At 42.1% G+C, this 13912-nt stretch overlaps 1 protein-coding gene across 8 annotated transcripts in view; it reads left to right on the top strand.

Annotated features, from left to right (window-relative positions):
* Window positions 1-9217, top strand: part of LOC110512678 (triple functional domain protein) — a 138432-nt gene extending 129215 nt beyond the window's left edge. For 4 of the 8 annotated variants that reach the window (XM_036971423.2, XM_036971428.2, XM_036971437.2 and 1 more), the window contains 10 exons: window positions 52-229; window positions 510-1303; window positions 2341-2588; window positions 2805-2946; window positions 3219-3246; window positions 5089-5251; window positions 5423-5544; window positions 5679-5958; window positions 6262-6400; window positions 6570-9217. In XM_036971423.2, coding sequence (XP_036827318.2) covers window positions 52-229; window positions 510-1303; window positions 2341-2588; window positions 2805-2946; window positions 3219-3246; window positions 5089-5251; window positions 5423-5544; window positions 5679-5958; window positions 6262-6400; window positions 6570-7127 — 2652 coding nt within the window. In that variant the 3' untranslated portion in view covers window positions 7128-9217. The remainder of the gene's footprint in view (window positions 1-51; window positions 230-509; window positions 1304-2340; window positions 2589-2804; window positions 2947-3218; window positions 3247-5088; window positions 5252-5422; window positions 5545-5678; window positions 5959-6261; window positions 6401-6569) is intronic. The other 4 variants (XM_036971436.2, XM_090228204.1, XR_016493650.1 and 1 more) reach the window with 3 other exon arrangements.
* Window positions 9218-13912: the final 4695 nt, after the last annotated feature.

A 13912-nucleotide genomic window follows, 5' to 3' on the forward strand; every position in this document is an offset into this window, starting at 1 on the left:
TGAAAACACTCACATCCCCTCCTCTCCCCTGTATCTTGTGTGTGTGTCCAGGTGAGCTGGCTGGGCCTGGAGGAGAGCACAGACGACCCCTGTAAGTTCACCCTGACCTCCCGGTCATCCAGTGGCGGTGTGGAGACCTACGTAATGCACTCAGCCAACCCTGGAGTCAGCCAGATGTGGGTCCACCAGATCACCCAGATCCTGGAGAGCCAGCGCAACTTTCTCAATGGTAAAAAAGACATCACGGATCAGTGATATTATGCTAGCTTCTCCCAGATGATTACGATGTTTCATCTGTCTTCCTGTGTAGTCATCCGCTCCATAGAATGTATCAACATTCTGAGAAAATAAGTGTTTAGAGCACACAATAATATGGACTATAGTATGATGTACTGAAATGCAAAATGCAAAGAATGTTTTTATATTTTTGTTTCATAGCTAGACAGTGTGTACTCATACCACTGAGGTGACTCTTTCTCTCTGTCTCTCTCTCTCTTTGTGTCCCCCAGCACTGACATCCCCTATAGAGTACCAGAGGAACCACGTGGGTGCAAGTGGAGCAGGCCTGGGGGCCCCCAGCAGCAGCAGTGGCCTGGCAGGAGGCGGCTGCAGCAGCTCCACAGTTGGCCCTGGGAGTAACTCTCTGTGTGGCCCCCAGAGTCGCCGGCCCTCGCGCATCCCCCAGCCCTCCTCGCGTATCCCGCAGCCAGTCCACCACCACCACCCTCCGGGCTCTGACGGCCCGGACAGAACAGCAGGTACGTGGTCCCGACAATCCCCCTCCACCTCCCCCTCCTCCCAGACCCCCTGCCCTCCTGACCATGCAGAGGGGGACCTGGGCCCCCAAGATGTCCCCAAGATGCGAGTGCTGGAGGGTCCCCGGCCCCACAGCAGAACCAGCAGCAACAGCAATGGCAAGTCCTTGGGCATTGCTGAGGGCATCTTCAAGGAGAGCTACCCTGGGGAGGACCCTCAGACTCCCATCCCACGGCTGGCTGTGGCCCCTCTGAATCTTGCCAAGCCTCGGGTAGGGACGGTCTCTCCACTGACCTGCCCCATAAAGGAGGAATTCATCCCGGGCAGCCCAGCCCAGAAAGGCTCCTTTTTCTGGTCCACCGCGGTCCCAGCCTCCCCAGCTAGCCGGCCTGGCTCCTTCTCCTACCACAGTGATAGTGGAGACTCAACCCTGGGCCACAAGGAGAGCCACAGCCACCGCCACTCCACCCACAGCAAGGATATAGACCGCATGAGCACATGCTCCTCCACCAGTGAGCAGTCCGTACAGTCCATGCAGAGCAACGGGGTAAGAGCCCTACTCGAGTCCCAGGCTTCTGTCCGGCTTAGTCCCTACTAACCTTACTGGCTGACCAGAAGTTCTCCTGGGTCATCTGAACCACAAGTGCATACTAAACTATCTAAGTACACTAACTTGCCTATTTGTGTGAGTTTTCATCCTTCCTGCTGTCTTTCAGACTCTACTAACAGTGTGTTTTTGGTTGGTACAGCAGCTAACTGCTACAGTAACTCTTGCTGTACTGTATGTTGGTGTCCTCTCCTCTCCCTTGGTAAGTGTTTCCAGTATGACTCTCTGCCTCTGTTTCCCTAACTTCACACACCCAGCTCTGTCTTGGCTCTAACATTTTCTAGACACGACCTGAGTTTTTGCTGTCCCTTTGCTTCAGGCTATTGTGGTCTGATCTGAAAAACCATCGAGGCATTTACTGGGTTAAATGCAAATGAATGCTGATATAATTGATATTTGACTTCACCTGCCTGCAAGGAGAGGAGCTCTGATGTAAAAAGAAACGCTTGCCGTCTTTCCTGTTTTCTCTTAGCTCTTGCTCTGACCATGCTGCTTCGTTTCTGTCTTGGTTCTGTGGGACTGATGACACATCCTTGTTCCCGTTCTCTCCTTGCCTTGCCCCTGAATACATTTGACTCGCACCAAATCCATTTGGCCTCACTTCAAACTTTATTTCAGGCTCTCTCTCCTGAAACTGTTTCCACTCTACTCTCAATGTCTTTGAGAGACACCCACTCCATGTTAACTCTACTCTGTCTCTCTGACTTCTGGATACCTTGTCTTCACTTCTACAAATGAGAAGGTCTAGTTATGAGATATGTAGGAATCAGATGTCACTCTACTTTATGAACCTTTTGTAATGAATGCTTTGAAATTAGTCCTTCTTTGTGTATGAGCTCTAGCATATAAACAGCTGAACAACAGGATGCTCATGTGCTGTCAAATCAGTAACATTTGAATTTGTCTTTTAGAGTCATTATCACATAATTCTGTCTGTCTGTCTCTCTCTCATCCTCCCCTGCCTCCCCCTCCTCCAGAGTGAAAGCAGTAGCAGCAGCAGCATCAGCACCATGCTGGTGACCCAGGACTACGTGGCCCTGAAGGAGGATGAGATCAGTGTTTCCCAGGGCGAGGTGGTCCAGATGCTGGCCTCCAATCAGCAGAACATGTTCCTGGTGTTCCGGGCTGCCACCGAGCAGGGCCCTGCCGCCGAGGGCTGGATCCCCGGCTACGTACTGGGTCACACCTCCACCATCATCCCCGACCTCCCCGAAGGAACCATCAAGTAAGAGACAGACACTGCTGCTACTCCATGTACCAACTTGAATGAATTAATGAAAAGCTTAATCATCCCAAAGACATTTCCATGTTCACATCATGAGCTCTGCAATCATAAAAGTGAAACGGTAGACAAAGATGTAGAAGTTACAAGTTACATTTTTCTCTTCCTTTTTCTTTCTCTCTCTCTTTTCCCCTTTCTTTCTCGTTCTCTTGACTGGAGCAGGAAGTCATCCTCATGGCACACAGCACTCCGCATCAGGAGAAAGTCTGAGAAGAGAGACAAGGAGACCAGGAAGGAAAATAAGATGGAAAACGGCTATCGCAAGTCTCAAGACTGTCTGACTAATAAAGTTTCTGTAAAGGTAGAGTTGATTTGATAATCACCTGTATGGCTGTAAGACTTAAAGCCCCTCTACATTAACCTCAGTATGGCTGTAAGACTTAAGCCCCTCTACATTAACCTCAGTATGGCTGTAAGACTTAAAGCCCCTCTACATTAACCTCGGTATGGCTGTAAGATCTAAAGCCCCTCTACATTAACCTAATTTAATGGATTCATGTTGTAATTATTTTATGTATGTGTGGTCAAACTAATTTGGAGAAGAAACATTTGTGTTCATATTTTTTCTTTCAGCTTTTAAACCCCAACTACATCTATGAGGGTATGTATATATTTAAATGCTTTTGCTTGGGCTTTACTATACAGTAAATTAATAACATCTATTTTTTCACATAGTAGGGGTTCAATAAGACAAGTTTTTATTGTTTTGTATTGTACTGCATGCTTTCTATTGTCTATTGGGTAGCTCAGATGTGGGATTGTGTAGTTTGCATGTAAGTATCCTCCGAGCCAGAGCAGTGTGTAGGGCAAGGAGCCTGTCTCCTGTTTCTGTAGCGTGAGGCAGCTTGAAAAAGAAAGTACACCCCATGGACAGGACGCTAGTATATCGCAAGGCTAGTTACAGTTGAAGTAGGAAGTTTACATACACTTAGGTTGGAGTCATTAAAACTTATTTTTCAACCACTCCACAAATTTCTTGTTAACAAACTATAGTTTTGGCAACAATTGTTTACAGACAGATTATTTCACTTATAATTCACTGTATCACAATTCTAGTGGGTCAGAAGTTTACATACACTAAGTTGACTGTGCCTTTAAACAGCTCGGAAAATTCCAGAAAATTATGTCCTTGCTTTAGAATCTTCTGATAGGATAATTGACATCATTTGAGTCAATTGGAGGTGTACCTGTGGATGTATTTCAAGGCCTACCTTCAAACTCAGTGTCTCTTTGCTTGACATCATGGGAAAATCAAAAGAAATCAGCCAAGACCTCAGAAAAAAAATTGTAGACCTCCACAAGTCTGGTTCATCCTTGGGAGTAATTTCCAAACGCTTGAAGGTACCACATTAATCTGTACAAACAATAGTACGTAAATATAAACACCATGGGACCACACAGTCATCATACCGCTCAGGAAGGAGACGTGTTCTGTCTCCTAGAGATGAACGTAGTTCAGTCCCAGAACAGCAAAGGACCTTGTGAAGATGCTGGAGGAAACAGGTACAAAAGTATCTATATCCACAGTAAAACGAGTCATATATCGACATAACCTGAAAGGCCAATCCGCAAGGAACAAGCCAGTTCTCCAAAACCGCCATAAAAAAGCCAGACTATGGTTTGCAACTGCACATGGGGACAAAGGTCATACTTTTTGGAGAAATATCCTCTGGTCTGATGAAACAAAAATAGAACTGTTTGGCCATGATGACCATCGTTATGTTTGCAGGAAAAAGGGGGAGGCTTGCAAGCCGAAGACCACCATCCCAACCATGAAGCACGGGGGTGGCAGCATCATGTTGTGGGGGTGCTTTGCTGCAGGAGGGACTGGTGAACTTCACAAAATATATGGCATCAAGAGGGAGGAAAATTATGTGGATATATTGAAGCAACATCTCAAGACATCAGTCAGGAAGTTAAAGCTTGGTCGTAAATGGGTCTTCCAAATGGACAATGACCCCAAGCATACTATAAAATTTGTGAGCAGAACTGAAAAAGCGTGTGTGAGTAAGGAGGCCTACTTGCCGGACTCAGTTACACCAGCTCTGTCAGGAGGAATGGGCCAAAATTCACCCAACTTATTCTGGGAAGCTTGTGGAAGGCTACCCGAAATGTTTGACCCAAGTTAAACAATTTAAAGGCAATGCTACCAAATACTAATTGAGTGTATGTAAACTTCTGACCCACTGGGAACGTGATGAAAGAAATAAAAGCTGAAATAAATAATTCTCTCTACTATTATTCTAACATTTCACATTCTTAAAATAAAGTGGTAATTCTAACTGACCTAAAACAGGGAATTTTTACAAGGATTAAATTTCAGGAATTGTGAAAAATTGAGTTTAATTGTATTTGGCTCAGGTGTATGTAAACTTCCGACTTCAACTGTAGCATGTGACACAGTCAAACTCACGTGTTCTCTGTCTGTCTGTCACCTCTGTAGTACCCCCAGAGTTCCTGCTGCCCCTGAGTGATGTGACCTGTGACCTGGGGGAGAGTGTCACTCTGAGGAGTAAGGTCTGTGGAAGACCCAAAGCCTCGGTCACCTGGAGAGGACCTGACCACAGCACTCTGAGCAACGACGGACACTACAGCATCACCTACAGGTACACACCGGCAGTGATGACATTCTACGTTACATTTTAGTCATTTAGTAGATACTCTTCATGGATCATTGCAACGCGTTAGAATGACTTAGCTGTTGGAAGACAATGTTCTGTTGTAGTTTAATTAAAGTAAACGTTGCTATTGTTGAAACTTCCCTTCTCTCTCTGCAGTGACACGGGCGAGGCAACTCTCCTCATCATGGGTGTGTCTGTGGAGGATGACGGGGTGTACACCTGTGTTGCCACCAACGTAGTGGGCAGCATGTCATCCTCCGCCAGCCTCAGAGTCTCAGGTTAGTCACTGTTGAGTTGAGTTGTAGACTCCTGTGGAGATACAGTATATTCTCTATATTCACACTACTTACACACAGTAAATGAATTCTTCAGTACTTTTGCATTTTAACATTCAATGTTTCTATTTTCCCAGAGGCCTCTGACGATGGGAGTGAAGTGATCTGGAAGAACAACTTTGAGTCCTTCTACACAGAGGTCACAGAACTGGGCAGGGGGAGGTTCTCAGTGGCTAAGCGCTGTGACCAGCGTGGGAGCAAGCGTGCCGTGGCAGCCAAACATGTCAACAAGCGGTTGATGCGGCGTGAGCAGGTGCTCCGGGAACTGAGGATACTACAGTGTCTGGAACACCCACACCTGGTCGGCCTGCTGGACACCTTCGAGACAGCCACCAGCTACGTGCTAGTGCTGGAGATGTATGTTAGAAAAACTGCGGATGGGCTCCAAATGGCACCCTATTCCCTATAACTGATCAAAAGTAGTACCCTACAGAGGGATAGATAGCATTTGGGACATACACACTGTATGTATTATGATTATTGAGGAAATTATAATTCCTGAATTGAAATAGAATTGGTTACCATTTTGAACAATATATTACTGTATATATTTATTTACTGTGTTGTGCTTTTGAATCATGTTCAAGCAGCCCTCTTGTACATCTACCATATCGGTGGGCTAATGTCTCTCTCTGGTGCTCTGGTGCTTTGTGTCTGCAGGGCTGATCAAGGCCGTCTCCTGGACTACATAGTCAGCTGGGGTAACCTCACTGAAGAGAAGGTGGCCTTGTACCTTAGGGACATTCTAGAAGCTTTACACTACCTGCATAGCTGGAGGATAGCTCACTTGGACTTGAAGGTGAGTCACAAAGACTGTAACATATAGAGCAGGAGTTAAATGTGATTGTGTACTGTATGATGTCTAACTGATTGTTCTTAAGCAAAGCTAATACTCCCATCATGGGTAAATTCTTAATCATATCTTTCTTTGCGTGTATGTGCGTGGGTATCGGTGTGTATCCCTTTAGCCTGAGAACGTGTTAGTGGAGCAGAACTCTGCCCAGCCCGTGGTCAAGCTGACAGACTTCGGAGACGCCGTCCAGCTGAACAGCAGCCACTACATCCACCCTCTACTGGGCAGCCCAGAGTTCTCAGCCCCGGAGCTGGTGCTGGGCCAGCCCGTCACCCTGACTTCTGACCTCTGGAGCCTGGGGGTTGTAACATATGTGGTATTGAGCGGGGCATCTCCCTTCCTGGACGAGAGCGCTGAGGAGACATGCCTGAACATCTGTCGTCTGGACTTCAGCTTCCCCCAGGACTACTTCCAGGGTGTGAGCCAGGCGGCTAGGGACTTTGTGTGTCTCCTGCTACAGGGCGAGCCGGACCAGAGACCTTCGGCCGCCGCTTGCCTTCAGCAGCCCTGGCTGCAGCCGTGGGACTCCCACCAGCATCAAAACCAGCACCCAGGGTGCATCGACACCTCCAGACTCATCTCCTTCATAGAGCGGCGGAAACACCAGAACGACGTTAGGCCCGTGGGCAGCATCAAGACCTTCCTTCACAGCAGACTCCTCAACCAGATATAAGCAGGTTAGAGGACTACAGTACCCAGAAACCACAGAGTCACAATGATGATCTCATCCTCCCTCAGCCAACTACGCCACTTCCTTAGAACTATTTTACCCAGCATCCTGCTGCTGCTGTCTGCTGACGGCTTTGAATATTTGTGACTGAGATATACCCCCCCCAAGAGATTTAGATACTTCCCTTCCATCCCCACCTTTGTATGGATGATGGCTATATGCCTGCACAAAAGTAAACTATTTGAAAGTATTTCAAACTTGACTAACAGGGAGAACAAAGCTTTCTCAAGAGCCAGTGAGAGCAAGCCTTGTTTGGATAGTATTACAAACCGATACTGTAATATCGGGTTGCTTTTGGTTGAATATAAGAAAATTGTTTTTGTAATGAGAGATTACTTTTTGTAAAGGAAATGTATAGTGAAGAAACAAAGAAATGTCTTTATTCATATACCTTTGAAAAAACAAAGGTTATTAAAAAGAATGAAAACAAAAATGAATGCGACATATGAACAAAGCACCACCGACCCGCACAGGGTCGTTGCTTCAGAACACTACTTCTAGAACCAGTTGGAGACCAAACTCATTGTAGTTGTGGTTGATTAACATACAATAAATCGGCAAATGCTTTGTTCTGGCCTTGCTATTGTATGGACCCGTAACAGTTAGTACAATTATGTTATTTTAGTCAGACCTCAGCAGAGAAATAAATAAACAAGCAAACAAACAACAAAAAGCTATAACACTATTGGAAAAGCTCTTTAGATTTCTGATACATCCGCCTTACTTTGTAAATAATGTGTTCCTGCCTTCATTCTCATTTTGAAGAATTTGTCTCAAACGCTGTTTCATTAGCTGAGTAGTAAGTCCTGCCAATGGAAGAGAGGTGTGAGGGAGACCAGCTCCTCCTCATGCCAATCAAAATACTTAAACCCTCACTACCAGAAATACTTCTAGAAATGCACTCGTATTTTGTGTTCATTTCTCATGTGCAATGTTGCAGCTTTAACATGTATGCAACTATATGTGAAGACATGTGTTGTACCCGTAATCTAAAAAGGCATGTACGTACCTGGTACTGCAGTAGATGTATGTATTGTGTTACTCTTTTCCGTATTAAGTTCAGTATTAATATCTTGGTAACCTAAAATGCAGGTTTTGCAAATAATGTAAAATAAGAAAAAAGATTTGAAACGATTTTGGCACTTATGCTTTCAGTTTGTCATTGTTTTTGTTTTATTTTCTGTAACTATACCAAAGTTTAGTGTACTTTACTCTCTTTAAATGTGTTATATAATGTACCATGTTAAGTTATGAAAACCATGCTGAACCTAGAGATGTTTACATTGGTTCACAGTGGCTTTATTTATTAGCGTTGTAAGAACGTAGAGTTGTTGTTACTGCTTACCTAATTAACATTTCAAACACTTCTCTTCTCAAGCTGTGCACAAAGTGGTGATTGCTGTGTAAGTTTGTTTGACTTTTTAAGTTATGTATTTCGCTAGACATTGTGTTGCAATGATCAACATCTTGGTTTAACTGAAACTTGGGATAGCATTCTTTGCCGAGCCTTTGGTTTGAAGGGGGGAAAAAATACCCACAACATTGTACCAGCGTTACAATAATTGTGCATGGACGTTGCGGCACTATTACCCTAACCTTTATCTGAGAGTGACCATGACCGAGCTGTTTTCAGTGAATTAATCATTGTATGAATTCAAACTGATTTTAAAGTGCCAGTCAATTGATCTGGAGAGGCGGACGAAGTAGCTGTATTTCCTTTTAAGCTTGAAAAGGTTATCAGAGTTTCATGTCAAGGCAGTAGTCACAGTGATACAATGAATGTGTCTGTTAACCTGTACAGTCCCATGTCCTCTTATTTATTCATGTGTAAAGCTGTACAGACATGGACGACGAACATGGGAACCTGGATGTAACCTCATCATATTTGATACATACTACGTTATTTTGAATGTTAAATTACTTATTTTTACTTTTGCATGTATATTTCTTTGTACAGAAATTGTTTACACATTACTTGCTGTAAATATTTGATTTAGTCCTCAGTTATTTTGCCATTAAACATATGGAACATACCCTTGGAAGTTTTTCTAGTATTTATGTATGTACAATGCCTTCAGAAATGATTCATACCCCATGACTTATTCATGTTGTTGTGTTGCAGCCTGAATTCAAAAATTGATTACAAATATTTTCTTCTCACCCATCTACACACAATACCCCATTAACATGTTTTTTGAAATTTGTGCAAATGTATTGAAAATTAAATACAGAAATATCTCATTTACATAAGTATTCACACCCCTGAGTCAATACATGTTAGAATCACATTTGGCAGCGATTACAGCTGTGACTCTTTCTGGGTGCGTCTCTTAAGAGCTTTGCACACCTGGATTGTACAATATTTGCCTATGACCAGCATACCCATAACATGATGCAGCCACCAACATGCTTGAAAATATGAAGCGTGGTACTCAGTGATGTGTTGTGTTGGATTTCTTTGGCACATTTTTTGCAGTTTTAATTAAGTGCCTTATTGCAAACATAATGCATGTTTTGGAGTCATTTTTATTCTATACAGGCTTCTATCTTTTCATTTAGGTTAGTATTGTGGAGTAACCATCCTCAGTTTTTCCATATCACAGCCATTAAACTCTAACTGTTTTAAAGTCACCATTGGCCTCATGGTGAAATTCCTGAGCGGTTTCCTTCCTCTCTGGCAACTGAGTTAGGAAGGACACCTGTATCTTTGTCGTGACTGGATGTATTGATACAGTATCCAAAGTGTCATTAATAACTTCACCATGATCAAAGGGATATTCCATATCTGCTTTAGATTTTTTTTTTACCATCTACCGCTAGTTGCCCTTGTTTGCGAGGCATTGTTAAACCTCCCTGGTCTTTGAGGTTGAATCTGTATTTGAAATTCACAGCTTAACTGAGGGACCTTGCATATAATGGTATGTGTGTAGTACAGAGATGAGGTAGTCATTCAAAATACATCTAATTGACATGAAGAGGATGAGACTAAGGAACGTGGACAGTTTCCCTTGGACCTTTCCATCAGATGGTTTCCATAGGACAAGCAGTTTCCCTTTCGACATAATCTCCTCTACCTCTAAACACTATCATTGCACAAAGAATGAGTCCATCCAACGTTTATGTGACTTGTTAATCAAATGTTACTACTGAACTTATTTAGGCCTGCCATAACAAAGGGGTTGAAAACTTTATGACTCAAGACATTTCAGCTTTTCATTTTCTATTAATTTGTAAAAATGTCTAAAACAGAATTCCACTTTGACATTATAAAAGGTATTGTGTGTGTAGACCAGTGACACAAAATCTCAATTGAATCTATATTAAATTCAGGCTGAAAAAGTCAGGTGTTGTGAAGGCACTGCATGTGGTGTGGACTTACCTAATTCTAACCTTTTAAACATATCTGAGATAAACATGGTTGATAACATTATTGTTTGACAGTTGTAGTTGTTGAAGGAAATGGAATAGGAGGTGTGAATGGTGTCCACAATAACTTGATGTTTCTCATCAGAATCAGATCTCTATCGATGATTAACAAGATATGAGAAACCAGAGTGGGTGTCTGTGATCTTATCTCCAAGGTGCAAGCGTTGTGCAGTCAATTTGCACCAAAGATTATTCATTCAAATAACTAAACTGTTCTTTCCCCACCCTCTATTTCAACAGGCACTTCAAACCAAGGTCATTCCTGATTTTTAGAATGATTACCGATTCATGTAGGTGTGATGTAACGTTTCCCTTTCAGACCACTCGGACTTAACTACGATGTTTGATGCCGGAAAAGATCATAGATGTTAACCACATCCTCGGATTTGGCTGTTAAGTTCAAGTCATTTTTTTATTAAGTAAAAAAAAACTCAGCAGCTGTCAATGAACTATTCATGTCCAAAATCATCATCATTATGAATTGATCTTCAATTATATGTTTTGTTCAGTTAACGTTGCTTATCTTGAAAAAAGGACATTTAACTCAATATTCTTGTAGCAATTTATCAAGTGTGGATGTTTTTTAAGTTGTACATTTGAAGGTTGTTTAGGGACAGGTTCTGTGTTTGTATTTAACCGAGGTATGGCACATGTTCTTATCAGGTGTGAAATCAACAGAGCTGTTTTTAGAGCGAAAGTAGCAGCTGCTTTGCATGCAACCACAGCTACTGAGCCATCGTGAGCAAGCTCAGGTTATCTTGAGAGATTTTATCTCAGTAGGTAGGCCGAATCCTGTTTTCAATGTTCATGCACTCACACGCACACACTGGCTTCCCCAATAGAGGGCATACTGAGCTGGTGTTTAATAAGTGCATCATGACAGTTCTGAACCTTGTCAGTCAATTACAGCAATGCGCTCTGGATGCTAACAACATATGGAAATCTTTATCATGTTGTATAGTTGCTGACCATGACTGAAATATATATAAATAAATAAACAAATAAAAATATATTTTATATTTGAGATTCTTCAAAGTAGCCACCATTGCCTTGATGACAGCTAAAATCAAATATATTTTGATTTGTTTAACACATTTTTGGTTACTACATGATTCCATATGCGTTATTTTATAGTTTTGATGTCTTCACTATTATTCTACAATGTAGAAAATTGTCAAAATAAAGAAAAAAACTCTTGAGTAGGTGTGTCCAAACCTTTGACTGCTATTGTAAGTATTCAGACTAGATCGACCGATTATGATTTTTCAACGCTGATACCGATACCGATTACAGCCAGAGGAGGACTGAACACCCCTCATAGCCTGGTTCCGCTCTAGGTTTCTTCCTAGGTTCGGGCCTTTCTAGGGAGTTTTTCCTAGCCACCGTGCTTCTACACTTGCATTGCTTGCTGTTTGGGCTTTTAGGCTGGGTTTCTGTACAGCACTTTGAGATATCAGCTGATGTAAGAAGGGCATTATAAATACATTTGATTTGATTTGATTATTGATTATTGATTTTTTAAATATATATACAATTGAAGTTGGAAGTTTACATACACCTTAGCCAAATACATTTAAACTCAGTTTTTCACAATTTCTGACATTTAATCCTAGTAAAATTCCCTGTCTTAGGCCAGGATCACCACTTTATTTTAAGAATGTGAAATGTCAGAATAATACTAGAGAGAATTATTTCTTTCAGCTTTTATCTCTTTCATCACATTCCCAGTGGGTCAGAAGTTTACATACACTCAATTAGTATTTGATAGCATTGCCTTTAAATTGTTTGACTTGGGTCTTGGGATTGAGGTCAGGGCTTTGTGATGGTCACTCCAATAAGCCATTTTGCCACAACTTTGAAAGTATGCTTGGGGTCATTGTCCATTTGGAAGACCCATTTGCGACCAAGCTTGATGTCTTGAGATGTTGCTTCAATATATCCACATAATTTTCTTTCCTCATGATGCCATCTATTTTGTGAAGTGCACCAGTCCCTCCTGCAGCAAAGCACCCCCACAACATGATACTGCTTCAAGGTTGGAATGGTGTTCTACTGCAGCAAAGCACCGCCACAACATGATGCTGCCACCCCCGTGCTTCATGGTTGGGATGGTGTTCTTCGGCTTGCAAGCTTCCCCCTTTTTCCTCCAAACATAACGATGGTCTTTATGGCCAAACAGTTCTATTTTTGTTTCACCAGACCAGAGTACATTTCTCCAAAAAGTACAATCTTTGTCCCCATGTGCAGTTGCAAACCGTAGACTAGCTTTTTTATGGCGGTTTTGGAGCAGTGGCTTCTTCCTTGCTGAGCGGCCTTTCATGTTATGTCGATATAGGACTCATTTTACTATGGATTTAGATACTTTTGTACCTGTTTCCTCCGGCATTGTCACAAGGTCCTTTGCTGTTGTTCTGGGATTGATTTTCACTTTTCATGCCAAAGTACGTTCATTTCTAGGAGACAGAACGCGTCTCCTTCCTGAGCGGTATGACGGCTGGGGTTTATACTTGCGTACTAGTGTTTGTACAGATGAATGTGGTACCTTCAGGCGTTTGGAAATTGCTCCCAAGTATGGACCAGACTTGTGGAGGTCTATAATTTTTTTCTGAGGTCTTGGCTGATTTCTTTTGATTTTCCCATGATGTCAAGCAAAGAGGCACTGAGTTTGAAGGTAGGCCTTGAAATACATCCACAGGTACACCTCCAAATTACTAAATTGATGTCAATTAGCCTTTCAGAAGCTTCTAAAGCTATGACATCATTTTCTGGAATTTTTCAAGCTGTTTAAAGGTACTGTCAACTTAGTGTATGTAAACTTCTGACCCACTAGAATTGTGATACAGTGAATTATAAGTGAAATAATCTGTCTGTAAACAATTGTTGGAAAAATGATGTGTCATGCACAAAGTAGATGTCCTAACCGACTTGCCAAAACTATAGTTTGTTAACAAGAAATTTGTGGAGTAGTTGAAAAACTAGTTTTACTGACTCCTACCTAAGTGTATGTAAACTTCCGTCTTCAACTGTATATCTATATTTGTAATAATGACAATTACAACAATACTGAATGAACAATGAACACTTTTTTTAAAAACTTAATATAATACATAAATAAAATATATTTAGTCTCAAATAAATAATGAAAAAACACATTGTTGGAGAAGAAAGTAAAAGTGCAATATGTGCCATGTAAAAAAAGCTCATGTTTAATTTCCTTGCTCAGAACATATGAAAGCTAATGGTTCAATATTCCTAGTTCTTCAACATTCCCAGTTAAGAAGTTTTAGGTTGTAGTTATTATA

This window comes from Oncorhynchus mykiss, chromosome 3, assembly GCF_057628025.1.
Source record: "Oncorhynchus mykiss isolate SJ-2025 chromosome 3, ASM5762802v1, whole genome shotgun sequence".
In the NCBI taxonomy this organism is placed as follows: Eukaryota; Metazoa; Chordata; class Actinopteri; order Salmoniformes; family Salmonidae; genus Oncorhynchus; species Oncorhynchus mykiss.